Consider the following 15,196-nt stretch of genomic DNA (forward strand, 5'->3'; position numbering starts at 1 on the left):
ATCCAATTATATACCAGATCATTCCATCTACACATTAAGAGTCATCAAATGATAATTCATGCATATGCTATGCAATTTCCTAACTCTAATTAAATATTAAAAATATTTTAGTACATATGTGCAGGAATGAGAAAGTGTTTCAATATTAAATTGGAAATATTCATTTAATTAAAAAATAAATTGTGAATAATTAGTTATTAATAATTAAAATTAATCACTAATATAAAATATGTTGTTGCCAAAGCTCACTGTAAAATAGTAGGTAGCATTTCTTCTCAAATTTAAGGCAATAAATTCTAGGTGTTGTGGATCCATTCTATGGTGGTCAGGGTCAGTGACATTGCCATCACAATATCTTGATAATTCTTGCGTATCATCATATAACATAGAGATTGGCTTCTCACTATCCACTGGGAAAGAATTTTCTAGCCAGCAGTCCACTCCATAGCTGAGAATCACTCCATTGGTTGATGCTGGAGGATCCCATCTAAATGTAGCAATTGTTTCCTGTGGGAGAAACAAATGATTGTTATTCCCAATAGATAACTAACTAGTAAGCCATGAAATACTCTAATGATATTAATATGCTCCATTGCACATGGTAATGCCATTTCAAACAACACAAAATGGAGAAATAGTAAACATAAGACTAATTTTAAGATTTGATTCTTTTATAAGGTTATGTTTACCTGCTGCAGTAAGCCCTTCAAAGGATCTCGGGAAAATGAGATGAAAGCTCGTGGAGAAATTGGAGCAGATGGTAAATGCTGTGGAGTTCGCAGGACTGCTCGGCGTGCTCTCCCTGCAGATCCAACTCCACTACTTCCACCCCAGTAAGTGAATGGGCGCACAGATATGGCCAATTTTGTGTATGGCCTCAGTTTGGCTTCATATGGCCACTCAACCCATGTTTGTTCTACTACCACCTGATGGGAAAAAATGAAATGGGATGGCATCTCTTAATCATCAGGTAACTTAGTACTAACAGAAAACTTTGCTGGTGGTGAAATATTTCACAAATACCACAACTTGTTTTTTTTATGAACACTTACCACAATTTCTTTTCCTGTGAAATCATCCATTTTCACTTCATAAAATACTTTGCCATGGTTAACATTGTTCACAGGAGACCAACTTATCCTAAATAAATCCCATGTTCCCAAAATACGAATTGAGTCTATGGGAACAGGATTAGGAATGACGCTCACCTTGCCTTTTTCAATGGAATCTGTGAAGATCGGTCATATAATTAATTATTCCAAATTCATATTTAATGGAACAGGAGGACTTAACTATTTCCAATGTTGATTTCAATCTCATGCCATGGAGCATAAAGGAAAAAATACTTGCCTGGAAATACATAAAGAGCAGGGTCAATCACTGCTGCTGTGTGTAGTCCAGTGAGGCTTTCTCCACTGACTAATGCAGCATTTTGCCCAGTCATATCTCCAATTACTGCTATCCGATCACCTTGCAGCCAAAGAAGATGGTTACTAAAATAAAGTAGAGGACCTGACGGGAAAAAAATTCTAATTACTTGGTGGATATTTAAGACCTGACAATGCATGAACATATGGACATCTGTATTATGCATAGTGATTCACATGCTACTAGCTGACACAGTCAGATTGGCTTTAATCAATGATGGAAAAGGCCAGGCATTGCATTAATTTTAAAATGTCAATAAAATTTAATCAAAGCATTGTAGGCTGTAGATTTTGTAATTAAGTTTTATATTCTTTGTTTCATATTTGTTCATAGGAATAAAGTAACTGTTAACCCTATCACTGCAGCTCACTTTCTGGAAACCTGCTCCTCAGATGCACCAAAAACGGAGGGTATTATGTCTCTTTAATATTCCGGAAATAATAAAATACTCTTAATAATAAAAATATGGATATAATAACAATATCTAGATTCACTGTTTATATATTGGTAAATTTTTGTTAATTTATTTTGATGAATATAATTGAAATAAAATTTCAAAGTATGATAGTGCACACTAAAAAAGTTGAAAAGATACATGCAAATGCCCTAGGTACATTCACATAAGTGTAAGGGTCAATGAAACAAATGTAGTATAAGGGTAACTTTATCATAAGTTTTTATTTTTTTCTTCTCTGAATGGAATCTTGACAATTCGTTGCCATTTTTCTAGTATAATAAGGGTGTCATTTGTCAAGGGTATAAAATATGTCATTTTTCAGGATAAACCATTATATTTTTCAACCTGGTTACATTTAAGGCTAATACATTCCCTCAAGTGCTGCTCCACTTTGTTGATAACTTCCAAGTAATGTGATTGTTCCAACCCTGCAAAATAGGTCTTTGTTTCAGAAATCACCACCTCTTGAATAAAATCTCCTTTCCATCACCCATTAATTCATATTGAAGAAGAGGCAGTAGTCCAAGGAAGCTAAATTTGGATAATATAGATGATGAAGAACCAGTTGGAATCTTAATTCCATCAATTTTGCAACCACAACTGCATAGGAGTGAGTTGGTGCATTATTGTGATGGAAAATCTTTTTGTAGACTAATCATGGGCATTTTTCTTGTGGCTCTGCTATCAAACGATCCAATAAAGATGCATAGTATCCACCTGTAATAATTTGACCCTATTCCAGATTGTCAATGAACATTATAACTTGCAAAAAAATAGCCACCATGACCTACCCAGCTAATGGAACAATCTGCGTATTCTTTGGTGCAGACTCCCAGCTGGCAACACATTGCTTAGACTGTTCCTTGGTTTTATGCACGTAGTGGTGCATACATGCAGTGGTGCATAGCTGTAAAACTGACCTTGGAACACATTAGATGATTTCACTTGTGGTAAACTGTGGGACATAGTGGCATCCATCTTCCAGATAACCTTCTCATATCCAAATCTTAATGTGTAATATAATGTATTCATTCAATCCAGTTGCATACAGCATTATCAATCTCTTGCACCATCACTTTTCTGTCATCCATTGCCATATCATGGATTTTATCAATTATTTCTGGAGTAATGACCTTAACAGGGCATCCAGAATGTTCACTGTCATAGCAGCTCTAATTAAAAAAAAACACATGAACTATTCCATGCAAAATTGAAAATTCATCATCATGTTGTCAAGTTTTTCTTTAGTATCTTGAGGTATCATAAAATAATGATTGACCAATACATGATATTCTCTTTGATCCATATTTTGGAAATAACTAGACTCTCAATTGAAACAAATGCTTAATACAGAGTAATGGACTGCTCTGGCTAAAACTTAGCAAATGTACCTTCAAAAGGTGCTACTACCTGAAAATATCTTCTATATAAACCAATGCACTTTTTCTCTGTTATTTTTGCCCATACTATTTAAACTGCCACATGCTAAGAATGACAAACTTCAAAGTTATTGTTTCATTCTGTTAGTTAAGAAGAAGACATTTTTAAACTTTAAAAAATCATATTATGACCTTGGAATATCAATTACAAATTAATGGCCATAAAAAATACTAAATAAATTTTAGAGTTGTGTCAAAGTTCCAATTATAATTTTGGTCTCTAGCCTTCATTGGTAATTTATAGTTTGGTAGCAGTTTAAGGGAATTCTCTTCATGCAGCGCTAAATATTTTTTAAAAGTTTTAACTTTTGTTTCAATTTTATGCCCATAGTGGATATTTACTCATACCTCCTTGTTTTGTCTAAAAATATGGAAATATTTTTACTTTCAGTTAAAGGCAATAACCCTATGTCATCACTGAATACAGTTTAAAAAAACTCTATTCAGCTGTTTTATCTTCATTGAATAACAGCATATAGAAATCATTTTGGAATTCATGCCTGCAAAACAGATTATCAATTCATTGTCATGCATATTTTTTTGACTTGTCTACAAAAGAAGATTAGTCTCATGAAGTATTGTTATTGGAAATTATCTTTGCCTTCACTCTTAAAATATATTTAGAATATTTTAACCATTTATGTGTACTGCTGGCTTGCAAAACAATTATGATGTATCCAGTTAAAAGAAAGCAAATTAAAATTAAGAACTCCATTTATGAAAGAATCATCTAGGAGAGCCACCACAATTTAATATCCCTATTTCTCACAAATATTTTTTTTGTTTGTCTGTCATGAATGGCCATTATAAATTTGCCTTACCTTGTACCATTGACTGCTGTAAGCTTGAAACCCTTTCATAAGGAATTTCACTTTTTAGTGGTGGCCAATGACCATCATTAGCCATGGATGCTTTGAAAAGGACTGATCCCTCATAGCTCCTCACTATCCAGTATGTTTCCCTTCTGTCCACATCCAAAGTCAATCCCATTACTGCAAAGTGAAAGGCATATTTAGTTTATAAAATCTCATCTTAATTTTCTTTAATTTAATTTTTATAAGAAAGATATCAAGCATCATTTGGTGGAAAAGCTTCATGTTTATCAAATCAAAACTGCCAAGTGAAAAATTCTGCTACTCCTTTATTAGCCAATTATGGTTTTGGCACTGAGTGGCATTATCAGGGTTGATAAGGACAGTTAATGATCACAAAATGGTTGGCGAAATAAAGGAAGTATTTAAATTTTCCAGTTGGTTGATTTTAATTTATCTTGCATAATTTAATTATACTGAAACCAGGTATAACTAAGGATTGCTCAGCTGTGAAATCATGTAAGGTAAATAAATCACTACTTTAATTTAGTTATTATTATTTTTAAAATTCTGTAGTTACTGCCACATTCAAGAAAATTCATTTTTATCAATTTAATAATGTCAAAATTAACCAAAAACTTGATTTAGGTGGCTACTTCTTAATAATCCTTATTTGGTTGGTTGAGCCCCGTTAGTTTTCTGATGAAAAGTTTGGTCAGGTTTATCTGTTTTAACTACTCCTGATTCTGACATTAGTGTATCAATTTTAATTTTTAGATGATATGTTGAACTAGCTTACAGTTCACTGAAATTATATGTATTTTTACTTCACCTTGTTTGCCAGAAAATAGCTTAGCATGGTAGTACGTTCTTCTATCTTCCCCATTGAGACGAGAGCATTCCACAGCATGCCCAGTGGACCAGTAGATGAATGCATGTACTGCATCAATATTTAATTCTTTTGCAACTGTAAGAATAGGCAGTGATTCTTGCTGTGTTCCATTCAGGTTTCCTCTGTTAATCTAAGAATAAGAAATCAATGGCTAAATTTCATTGTTTACTTCCACTATTACAATTATTTTTATTTACTTAGGTGGTAAAGGGATCAACACACTTGATGAACAGCAAAAATATGATCCATCTTCGGCTGGTCTGTGATATTTTAGACATAGGTAAACAGGAACAAGTATGAAAATATTTCACTACATTTTGGAGGAAATGAAGTGCCTATGAAACAGAGCACTTAGAAGAATCATATTTTGGCTATGCCTGAGGCAACCCTTCAATAATGTGCAATTCACTGTTGATTGCTCATTTACAAAATATTTTCAAATTACAAAACATTAGGATTTAATTAGAATGACTTACTAGCTGTTGTTTAGGGTTTGACCAATAGAGTCTGAGACCAATCCAATCAACAGCTACACTTCCTACATAACGAATATCTCCTACCCCTCCCCAGGTATGGGATGTTGTATTTAACCAATACAAGCGAGTTGTATTTGCTACCAGAAATAGCATATCAGATCCAAGCCATGCAGCATCTTGCACATGGAAGCTGTCTCCATTTGGAGTTGGATCCTGCATTCAATAACAGAAAAATGATAATTAGAATAATGAATGTTTATTAATTCCAAGTCATGTGAGTTTGCACCCTGGTAAACTCATTGATTGCTTTGACATACATTAATACAAATTTACCTGCACACAATATCTGAAAGTAATGATGAGAATCAGTTGTAATTTGTGAATTACTTAGTACATATAAGGTTGAAGGTACTCTAACATAATGAAGTTTACAAATTTATGATTATATGAAGTAACTTAGAGTGGGATACATTCAATGTCTTGATTACAGAATGAAAATCTTGGAAGAAAATTTTCCAGACAGAGCTAGCAGTGGCAATATGTGCAATCTTGTGCTAAAAAATGATGGAAAGGAAAACTTTTAACTAACTCTCTTTATCTTTTACTAGGTTCCCTTATAAACAGGGTTGATTTGAAGTGAGACTTTTGGTTACAATATCTTTGGCATTCAATGTAGGTATACATCGCCATAGTTTCATAGTGGCAGAAATATATTTACTCACGGAACAGTTATGTTTAAAGCATAAAATGAAATAACACTGCATCAGCACATCTGCAATATAATATGACCCGACTGTTAATTGAAAGTGAAACCTTATGTGTAGTCAGCTGAAAACATAGGGTTTGGACAATGGCCTTTTCAATGCCTAAGTGCTGTTTGAAAAATTGCTGAATCATATATGAATGCTATATATATTGTAACACATTACTTGCTATATTTATTTGAGGAATGAGTTTGTTTTTGTCTTAATAAAAATAGCATGTAAATTGTTAAATAAATATTAAGGGTGATTCTGAATAGTCATTATAAAAGTATGTCCAATATTAAAATATTTAACCTCTTTTGAAATCCATGGAGCCATTTTTGCAATTTGAATGAATGGACAAACATAATTATTACAAGCAAGATTAATGTTAACGATTATTTCTTTGATAGGACCACCCCATAATCTATTTAATATCTTGATAATTAGAAATCATACATCACCTTGAGATTATCCTTGTGAATGAGCATGCTCACAGAATCTCCGGTGATATCTGATGCCATCAACCCAGCATCTGCACTCCATAAGACCAATGGATCACCTCCATCTGCAGAGGTGTTCAACTCCTCGTTTTTTGTTGTATTTAGAGATATGCTTTCCTCATCTTCATCAATGACACTGGTCATTATAGCACTTTTCCAATTACTAGAGCGTAAAGTCCGGCCTCGGAACTCTGTTGACCATGGTCCTCTCCCCCTAGCTGTGTAAGCTCTAGCTTTCAGTATGTAAGGAGTATCAGGTTTTAGGCCATGCACAGTGACTGTTATTATTGGCATTGAAGTAGTAACACTCATGACTGGCAATGAAGGTGATGGTCCCAGTAAAGGGGTAAAAATGTCCTTTCTGAGTGCAATAGTACCAGTACTTTCTTCTTGTACTTGCAGTTCATATGACCAATTTTGCCATGCACCCTTACCTGAAAATTAATGTGATATGAATTTTATTATTATTTTTGGCATATTATTAAATATTAACACTGCTAGATGAACATTACATGAAGAAACTTGGTTCAAACTTTTGCTCTCTAAAATACCAACTTGTAGTGATACAAAGTCTTATTTCTCATTGAGTATATGATTTAATACTCCTATATTAATTGATATGTTATAACTCTTTTCCTTTAAAGTCAATATTTTATTATTTGTAGGAGATAAAATACTCAGCTGTTAACATAAACTACATGAAAGAGCATATCCTTTTTTGGCAAAGGAGGTCCTTGCATTGCATTTAAATCTTTTGTATAAATGGCAAAAAATGCTCTTTAAATGTATACAATATTCAATTTTTATGGCGATTGCATCAGTACTCTTGAACTCAGGCAGAAGAAGCATACACATCCCATGTTTTTTCAATTGAACAAAAGGCATTATTTTACCTTCAAATTTACAGTCATTAAGATTTTAGCCATTTGAAAAATATACATTTCATAGTATTTTAATGGTGGGTCAAGGTAGTCTAGCATTGGACTACTGACCGGAACGCCCGGGTTCGATTCCCGGGCAAGCCTCTCTGGGCACCAGCAGCTCCATCCAAGTTATGTGGTTTTTCAGGTACCATATCTCCTTGGGAAACCATAACTGGCACAGGGAAAGAAACTGGACCCCTTACCCTGATGTGTGAATTTCACATGCCATCAGGCTTAGTACTGGGTGAACTCTACCATCACCTACCAAACCAACCTTTGGGTTGATTACTGTATTATATATATATGTGTGTATATATATATATATATATATATATATATATATATATATATATATATATATATATATATATATAATACAGTAATCAACCCATGTTTGCAGCGTAGTCAGAAGAGTTACCAATAAGACAAAACACCCTAATGTTGCATCTCTATGCACTGCTATCGTAGCAGCATTCACAAATATGGACAGCACTGCTATAAAGAGTGTGTGTGATCGATTCAGGACAAGATTGGAGGTGGTCATTGCAGCGGAAAGGGGTTATATTGAGAAATGTTACTCTTGACAGATACCACTACTTGTGTGTAAAAGGATTTTTATTTTCATTTGTATTTTTTTATACATTTGCTTTTAAACTTAAGTTTCATTTGTCTGAATTTAACTGCCGTACCTTGTAGAAATATATATAACACATACACACAGTATTTTAATGGTCACGAAAATTTACCAAAATATTTGATCATTTAATTTTTAGGCAGTAAATTTAGGTAAAACGTATGTTTGGTAAAAGTGAGCATATACTACTTTATTGGAAGACAAAAGTTTTTCGCAAGGTCATAACTTTCTGGATGGTCTGCAAAACTACCCATCATGCCTGGAATGGTAATCATGTAACATATCTACTAGTTTTAAGGAGATGCAATAAAGAGTGGAATTGAAATTTATTAACATGGATACATAATTTAAAGTATTACTGAGGGAAAAAGATAATGGATGATCTAATTAAATGTAGTTTCGATTTCATTGTAAAAATAGATTTGTAGTGGTGCTGGTGTGGTATATTACTTAATAAGGATCAGGCATCATGGAAACAATATGGATATAATGGGGACTTTTCACGCTGCAAGTGTACCCAGGTAAAAAACCAAGTGCAAATGGGTGCTATGGCCCAGATGGTATAAAACTGGAATTTCTGCTAAAACCACTATAACCAACAGACATCGCATTGGGATCACAAAATGTAGCAAGCAGTGCTTCATTGAGCCTTGTATAGCACTGAGCATAAATTTTTACCTTACTCTGTATGTAAAATAAATGTGATATGTTATTAGCTGTCTGACTAAATTATTTACCATACCAGTACAACTACATATTTATTACCTTGTACTCCTATTAGATGAGGAACTTGCCAAGACACCTTGGCTAGAGTTGCTCCCAAAACTGCTTGTAATTGAGTTGGTGGATTTACAGGGATAGGAAGGGGCTGAGCTGAGGGCAGTGCTAGAGCTACTCTGGAAAATGGTTGATCCCCTGAGAGTGCTGGATATGTGTTGTGGAAGTAGGCACGCTGGCCTGGATGAAATTCTTCTGTGAGAACTTCCTGCCCATCAGTCCAATAAAATAGCCCGGCAGCCCAACTGAGGGAAACAACATGGCTGAACATCGGCCTCTGAGTATTTCCACGGAGGTCAGTTTTTTCTTTCCTGTTTGAAGTTTCAATATTGAAATGTTAATATTAAAATAATATCTTTTTAAGACTTGGGTTTTTGATAAGTTTAACTTCACTTTATCTGTAATATCTTACCCATCTAAGGAAACAGAAAATACTGTGTTCCGAGAATGATCTGGTACAAGAATTCGAAAACCAGAATGATCAACAGTGAATGCTCCAAGATCAGGAGCTGCCATGAGCAGTGTGGGGTTCACCTCATGTCGAACTCCATTGCTGATATCCGCTAGATCAATCCGGTAAAGCCCACCCCCCCATGGTGGTGGCCATCCTCCAGGCAAAACCCAGAATAAATACCTAGGTAATGCAGGAATGTAATGCCATTATTTACGATTATCAGTGTAAAGGATGGGATTGCATAAATTAGGGAAAAGCAGTTTGGCTCATATTCCATAAGGAGTTCTAAGAAATTTTCTTCAATTATTCATTGTGATAAATTATGCATGTTAGTTTCACAATCAAGAGATCACAGGAAAAGATCTGTATTCACCCATTGTAAGGATCCACTTCAAAGTGTTTGGGCTTAGCGTGGAATCCTGCTACAGCCACTGTCAATCCACTTCCATCTAGTCTGCATCTTGCTATCTGCCAGCTCTCTATCATCCATGCTCGCTCTTCCACCTGCACCTCCTCTTCTGTGATGACCTCTCCCAGAATGTAGAGCTGGTCATTCAGCCAATCAACACTGAGATCAAGAGGATTAGAGCCCAGCTGAGTGGAAGTTATTACTGTGGAAGGCTTCGTGATGCTTCCAGAGCCACCACCCATGCCTCTTCGATTATTGCCATTTGTTGTGACAGTGGGGGTCCCCACTCCAGGCAGAGATCCACCAAGAGGCATACGCCACACAATACCAGCACCATCAGACACAAATAGAAGATCCTTTGAGATGTGCAATCCTACTCCTGTTTTGAAAATGATAATGTAAAAAGTATAAATTAATGACTTTGTCATGATGACTGAAATATGAAATATCATGCATTGAGTCTTTTGAAAATATAGGATGATTTCCTATTTGTTAATGGCCATCATAAACAAATAGCTGCCAATTTGATCATTAAAAAAAAGAAAGATTTGCAGCAAACAACTTCCCTGTTTGGCAGTATTAACTTTTTTAATTGAGGACATATTTAGCGAATGCAATAGTTAAATATCTCTCATATTATTGATTGAGTACCTAACATTTGAGATTGAATAAGAAATTGAGGAAAAAAAATATATATATATATATATTTTAAGGTAATCTACCGGTTAAGGTAGGTTTTTGGATGGACACAACTACCAAACAAATATTATATATATATGTGTGTGTATATATATACACACACACACACACACACACACACACACACACATATATATATATATATATATATATATATATATATATATATATATATATATATATATATATATATATATATATATATATATATATATACACACACACACACACACATATATATATATATACACACACACACACACACACACACACACATATATATATATATATATATATATATATATATATATATATATATATATATATACACACACACACACACACACATATATATATACACACACACACACACACACACACACACACACATATATATATATATATATATATATATATATATATATATATATATATATATATATATATATATATATATATGTATATTTTTTTCAGTTTATTTTCTTCTCAGCAGTGAATTATATTACCTTTAATTAGATGAGAGCTATTATATATCACAGTTGGCTCTTCTAGCATATCAGCTCCTTGCCTAATGACTGAATGATGAGATCCAAGAATAAGAACAGGCTGAAAATTGTCCTTTTCTGAAAAAAATGAATACTTATTTAAGGAATCTATTAGTTGCATTTTATTTGGATTCGATAAAAATTTTGTGAAATATAGGTACTATGTTTGAGATTGGTCATAAAATTTTAGAGGATGAAGAATATTGGGAAGGTTCACTCTCAAATTCTTCCAAATGTCTCCTGGAAACAATAGTGGTGTTAAAACATCCACGATGGAGGTGTTACCAATTATTATTCATGCCTTTCAACCAACTTATATCCTCTACTTTCTGTTTGTATAACTATAGTCACTCTTAGTACACACAGTCAGGAGACCAATGGGTCATCAAGTTTATGAAAATTGTTGGTTTGAAGGGCATTTGACAGGTGCCATGGGCCTTTAGACCTCTTGGCTCTAGCATTGAGATTTAAACTCTTTTCTGGCCATAATGGAATTTACAATTACAGTGATATACTGGTGGTACCTTATAGAAAGAAAAGCTTTTAGGGCTTAATGGGGGTGAACTTAACTTATATTCTTACAAGGTCCAGTATTCAGTGTTATTTGTAATTCAAGAACTTTTAAAGTTATAGTGCATCATTAAACTATGTATACCCCCTGGTGGTGGGGTGTAGGCAATAGTAAGTTCACTATCAAAGTGATCCATTCAGAAGGAGAGAAAGCGTGTTTATTATAGTGAAAGTGGGTCTGGAGTATTATTAGACTTTTTTTTTGATTATGTAATGCTGGCATACATGGGTCAAGCTAATCAATAGAATGTCATGAAAGGTAGATGTACATGCTACCTTTGGCATGAATACTGCAAAGGTTGGCAACCTTGCACATACTATCTTATATTACTGAATCAAGATGAGCAAGAGTTCCAAGCAACCAAAGACATTTTGAGGGGTATAGTTATTTTAAGGTTCACCCATAAGGTATTGGACAATGCTACCTGACCTAGTATTTCTACGAGGAATGGGAGAGGTGTGCATGGAAAGGGAAGAGAGTTGCTGAATGAAATGATGGTGAGAAAAATGGATATCCTGTGTTATGTGAAATGAAGTGCAAGACAAGTTACAAATATGTTGTTTAAATTGATGTGAATGGTTTGGTATTATCATTTAAATTTGGCAATTGTCTACATGGTATTCAGGGTATATTCTGAATGAGAGGGCTAAGATAAATGTAAGGAAATATTAACTAGTGCTCCCTAGATTTGTCTGGATTTATATGAAACCATGGGAAACAATATGGTTTTACCTAGTAATCGCTTCCACTCCTTTAGAATGTTGTAGTCATCGAAAGAATATACCCATCACTATTATTTCCAAAAATCAATGGAAGGTCACAAGCACACTGATAATTGGAGAAGTTAGAAACAATTGTAATGCCGTCACTCAATAGCTGGTATCAATGCACATGGAATCTGATAGTTTGATATCACTCTGGGAACTTGGAGATAAAGCGCACAATTAGTCCAAATAAAGTCAATGTAAATGAGGAAATAAAACCCCAATGGAAAATATACTTGTAAAAAGATTATATTCAGACATTGGGGTATGCCACTCAACCTTCAGTTCTTGATGATGATTTGCATATATGGCTATTTTTTCCTATTCCAGTTTACAGTATTGAATGCTTCATTCAAATTCACAAATAATGGGAGTGTCCATGGATTTTAGTCATTGTCATAAATGGCTTGGTCACCATGTCAAACAAATTTTGCAAACAATACCTGCACTGAAATTTTCCAGGGTATAGAAGGTGGAATCAGAGGTGTGTAGAAGACGTGACATTTACACATAAGGAAAATCCAGAAGAAAGAGCTTTGCACAAATAAGAGGAATTCATTCCTTCATGCAAGAGCTAACATTCCCCTGATTTCTTGAACGTGGAAAATACTGATATTTACTGACAATTAGAAAAAAATATGTAAATTTAGAAATTAATACATGATGTTACAAATTTTTCATACATTCAAAGATAATTAGTCCAGAATAGAAAACAACTGGGCTCTAACAGGTCCAAAAACAGGTTTAACTTTTCTTTGAATAAATGTTGGTAAGTTACCTGTTGGCTCAGGAGGTGTGGATACAGTAGTAAGTGCCACTGGGCCCTCTCCGACTCCATTTCTCATCCTAACAGAGACTGTGTAGTTCCGATTTGGTATAAGATTTTGGAACATATATGTATTTCCATTCTCTGAATCTGGTATGTCCTGAAATATTTAAAGAAACAGTTAAAATGAATATAATATCAATTAATGGCTTTATAAAACTTAACCAATTATATTTCATTCAAAGTTTTAATTATTATTCGAGGAATTGTAGTTTACTTTATGATATGTTTCAAAACATTATGAATTAGCCTAGAACTATTTTAATTTTTACTATTGATTTCAAATATTTTTACTTTGCATTTTTGGTACAAATAGGTTTCAGGATTAATAGACACTAAAAATGCTTTAATTAAAATAGTACTGGATGAGTAACTGAATCACAATATTCATATTCAAAATACATTCCATTATTTGGTTTTTTTATGAATTTTTATTTAAATAAAAAGTGTATGGTAATATGGAATTGGTATGAAGGTGAGCCCATGTTCCTGAGTAAAGTAGGTATGTACGTTCAAGCAGCCATCAAAACCAACCCTTCCCCAATATTAATATTTGCATGCAGTGCTAGTAAAATCACATTAATGTATTATAATGAGACACAGACAATGATTAGATACCACATAAATAAAGACAACACACAAGACAAATGGCTTGTAAATTTTCTGTGAAGGATTTGACAAGTTTTTCGAATGTAAAAAAAATCTTGGATAGAATATTCCATCATTTCAGGTATTATTTTTTTTACATTTTGCATTTTACATTTACATTTTCAGATACATTTTGACTTGATAGTATTATTTTGGAAAGGGCTTATGTATGAGTCAAATTTTAAGCTGCAAATAACAAATTGTATGCAGTAGGTTTAAGACTTAATATATTACCTATTATGAAATCAACTTGGTGTTTGGTCATTGTATAAAAACAAAACGAGTGTTATACAGAACAGTTATAAAACCATTAGAATTATCGGTACACATTGGACTTCAAAATTACTAAAATTGAAATTTTGTGTATAAATCAATTTAAATTAAATGATTTTTCATTCACTCCAAGTAGGCTGATATTTTCCATGAGGGTAAGCACAGTAACTTGGGTAAATAGGAAGAGGCTTGGTGAATTGATAAAATATTTGTGCCAAGTCAAACTGAATCTGATTCTGTGCCTTTTTTCTATAGGAGATTCCTTCAATCAGCAAACCTTTACAGCTGAGAAGCCAGGTGGCAGTTCATTGGTTGCATGAAAGTTCCCATTCCTTGTCAGCCATCCATTCCCAACACCACCACTTTGATGCATAGACAAGCTTGTATTGGTTGAGTTTGTAATGGTCTCCGATATGGCAAGCACATAGGAAAGGACTGGACCATTAGGGAAAGGACCAGATTCCCATGACACAGACACACGTGTTGGATCTGCAGCTGTAGCTCTCACACTGGCTGGGGGAGAGGATGGTGGACCCTCCCCAAGTGTTCCAACCACTACACTTGGCTCAGAGACAGCCATGACCTCTGGCTCACTCCCAGCCACAACTCCACTACCACTCAATCCCTGTGTCCCAGCTGCCATGCCTTTTGATGGTGGTCCAAGCAGTACAGCAATGCGAAACTAAGGTAAAGTTAACACTTTGGTGAGAAAAGTTCTGATCTTAAATGCCATTTATGATTGAAAGACCAATGTGATACTGGTTTAATAAACTCATTTAGCTTCACTCAGTAAAATCATAAAAGTGAAGAAGGAGTACAGTGGGAATCAATATAAAATTTCATCTATCATTCAAATATGACTATATAAAGAAATTTAAATAATCATACATTGAGATTCATGCGTATCAATCAATATATAACGG

The 15,196-nt window shown here is 34.0% G+C and overlaps 1 protein-coding gene across 1 annotated transcript in view; it reads right to left on the bottom strand.

Annotated features, from left to right (window-relative positions):
* Positions 1–15,196, bottom strand: part of sev (receptor protein-tyrosine kinase sevenless) — a 147,167-nt gene that overhangs the window by 22,242 nt on the left and 109,729 nt on the right. Inside the window, exons 6-19 of the mRNA XM_071589500.1 lie at positions 14,551–14,955; positions 13,305–13,452; positions 11,153–11,269; positions 9,912–10,326; positions 9,497–9,718; positions 9,073–9,395; positions 6,712–7,184; positions 5,505–5,717; positions 4,969–5,158; positions 4,146–4,316; positions 1,351–1,512; positions 1,053–1,228; positions 690–926; positions 250–507 (exon numbers count right to left, since the gene is read on the bottom strand). Of these exons, the coding sequence (XP_071445601.1) occupies positions 250–507; positions 690–926; positions 1,053–1,228; positions 1,351–1,512; positions 4,146–4,316; positions 4,969–5,158; positions 5,505–5,717; positions 6,712–7,184; positions 9,073–9,395; positions 9,497–9,718; positions 9,912–10,326; positions 11,153–11,269; positions 13,305–13,452; positions 14,551–14,955 (3,510 nt within the window). The remainder of the gene's footprint in view (positions 1–249; positions 508–689; positions 927–1,052; positions 1,229–1,350; positions 1,513–4,145; positions 4,317–4,968; positions 5,159–5,504; positions 5,718–6,711; positions 7,185–9,072; positions 9,396–9,496; positions 9,719–9,911; positions 10,327–11,152; positions 11,270–13,304; positions 13,453–14,550; positions 14,956–15,196) is intronic.

This window comes from Hetaerina americana, unplaced genomic scaffold (assembly GCF_022747635.1).
Source record: "Hetaerina americana unplaced genomic scaffold, ioHetAmer1.1.p SCAF_1, whole genome shotgun sequence".
Lineage (NCBI taxonomy): Eukaryota > Metazoa > Arthropoda > Insecta > Odonata > Calopterygidae > Hetaerina > Hetaerina americana.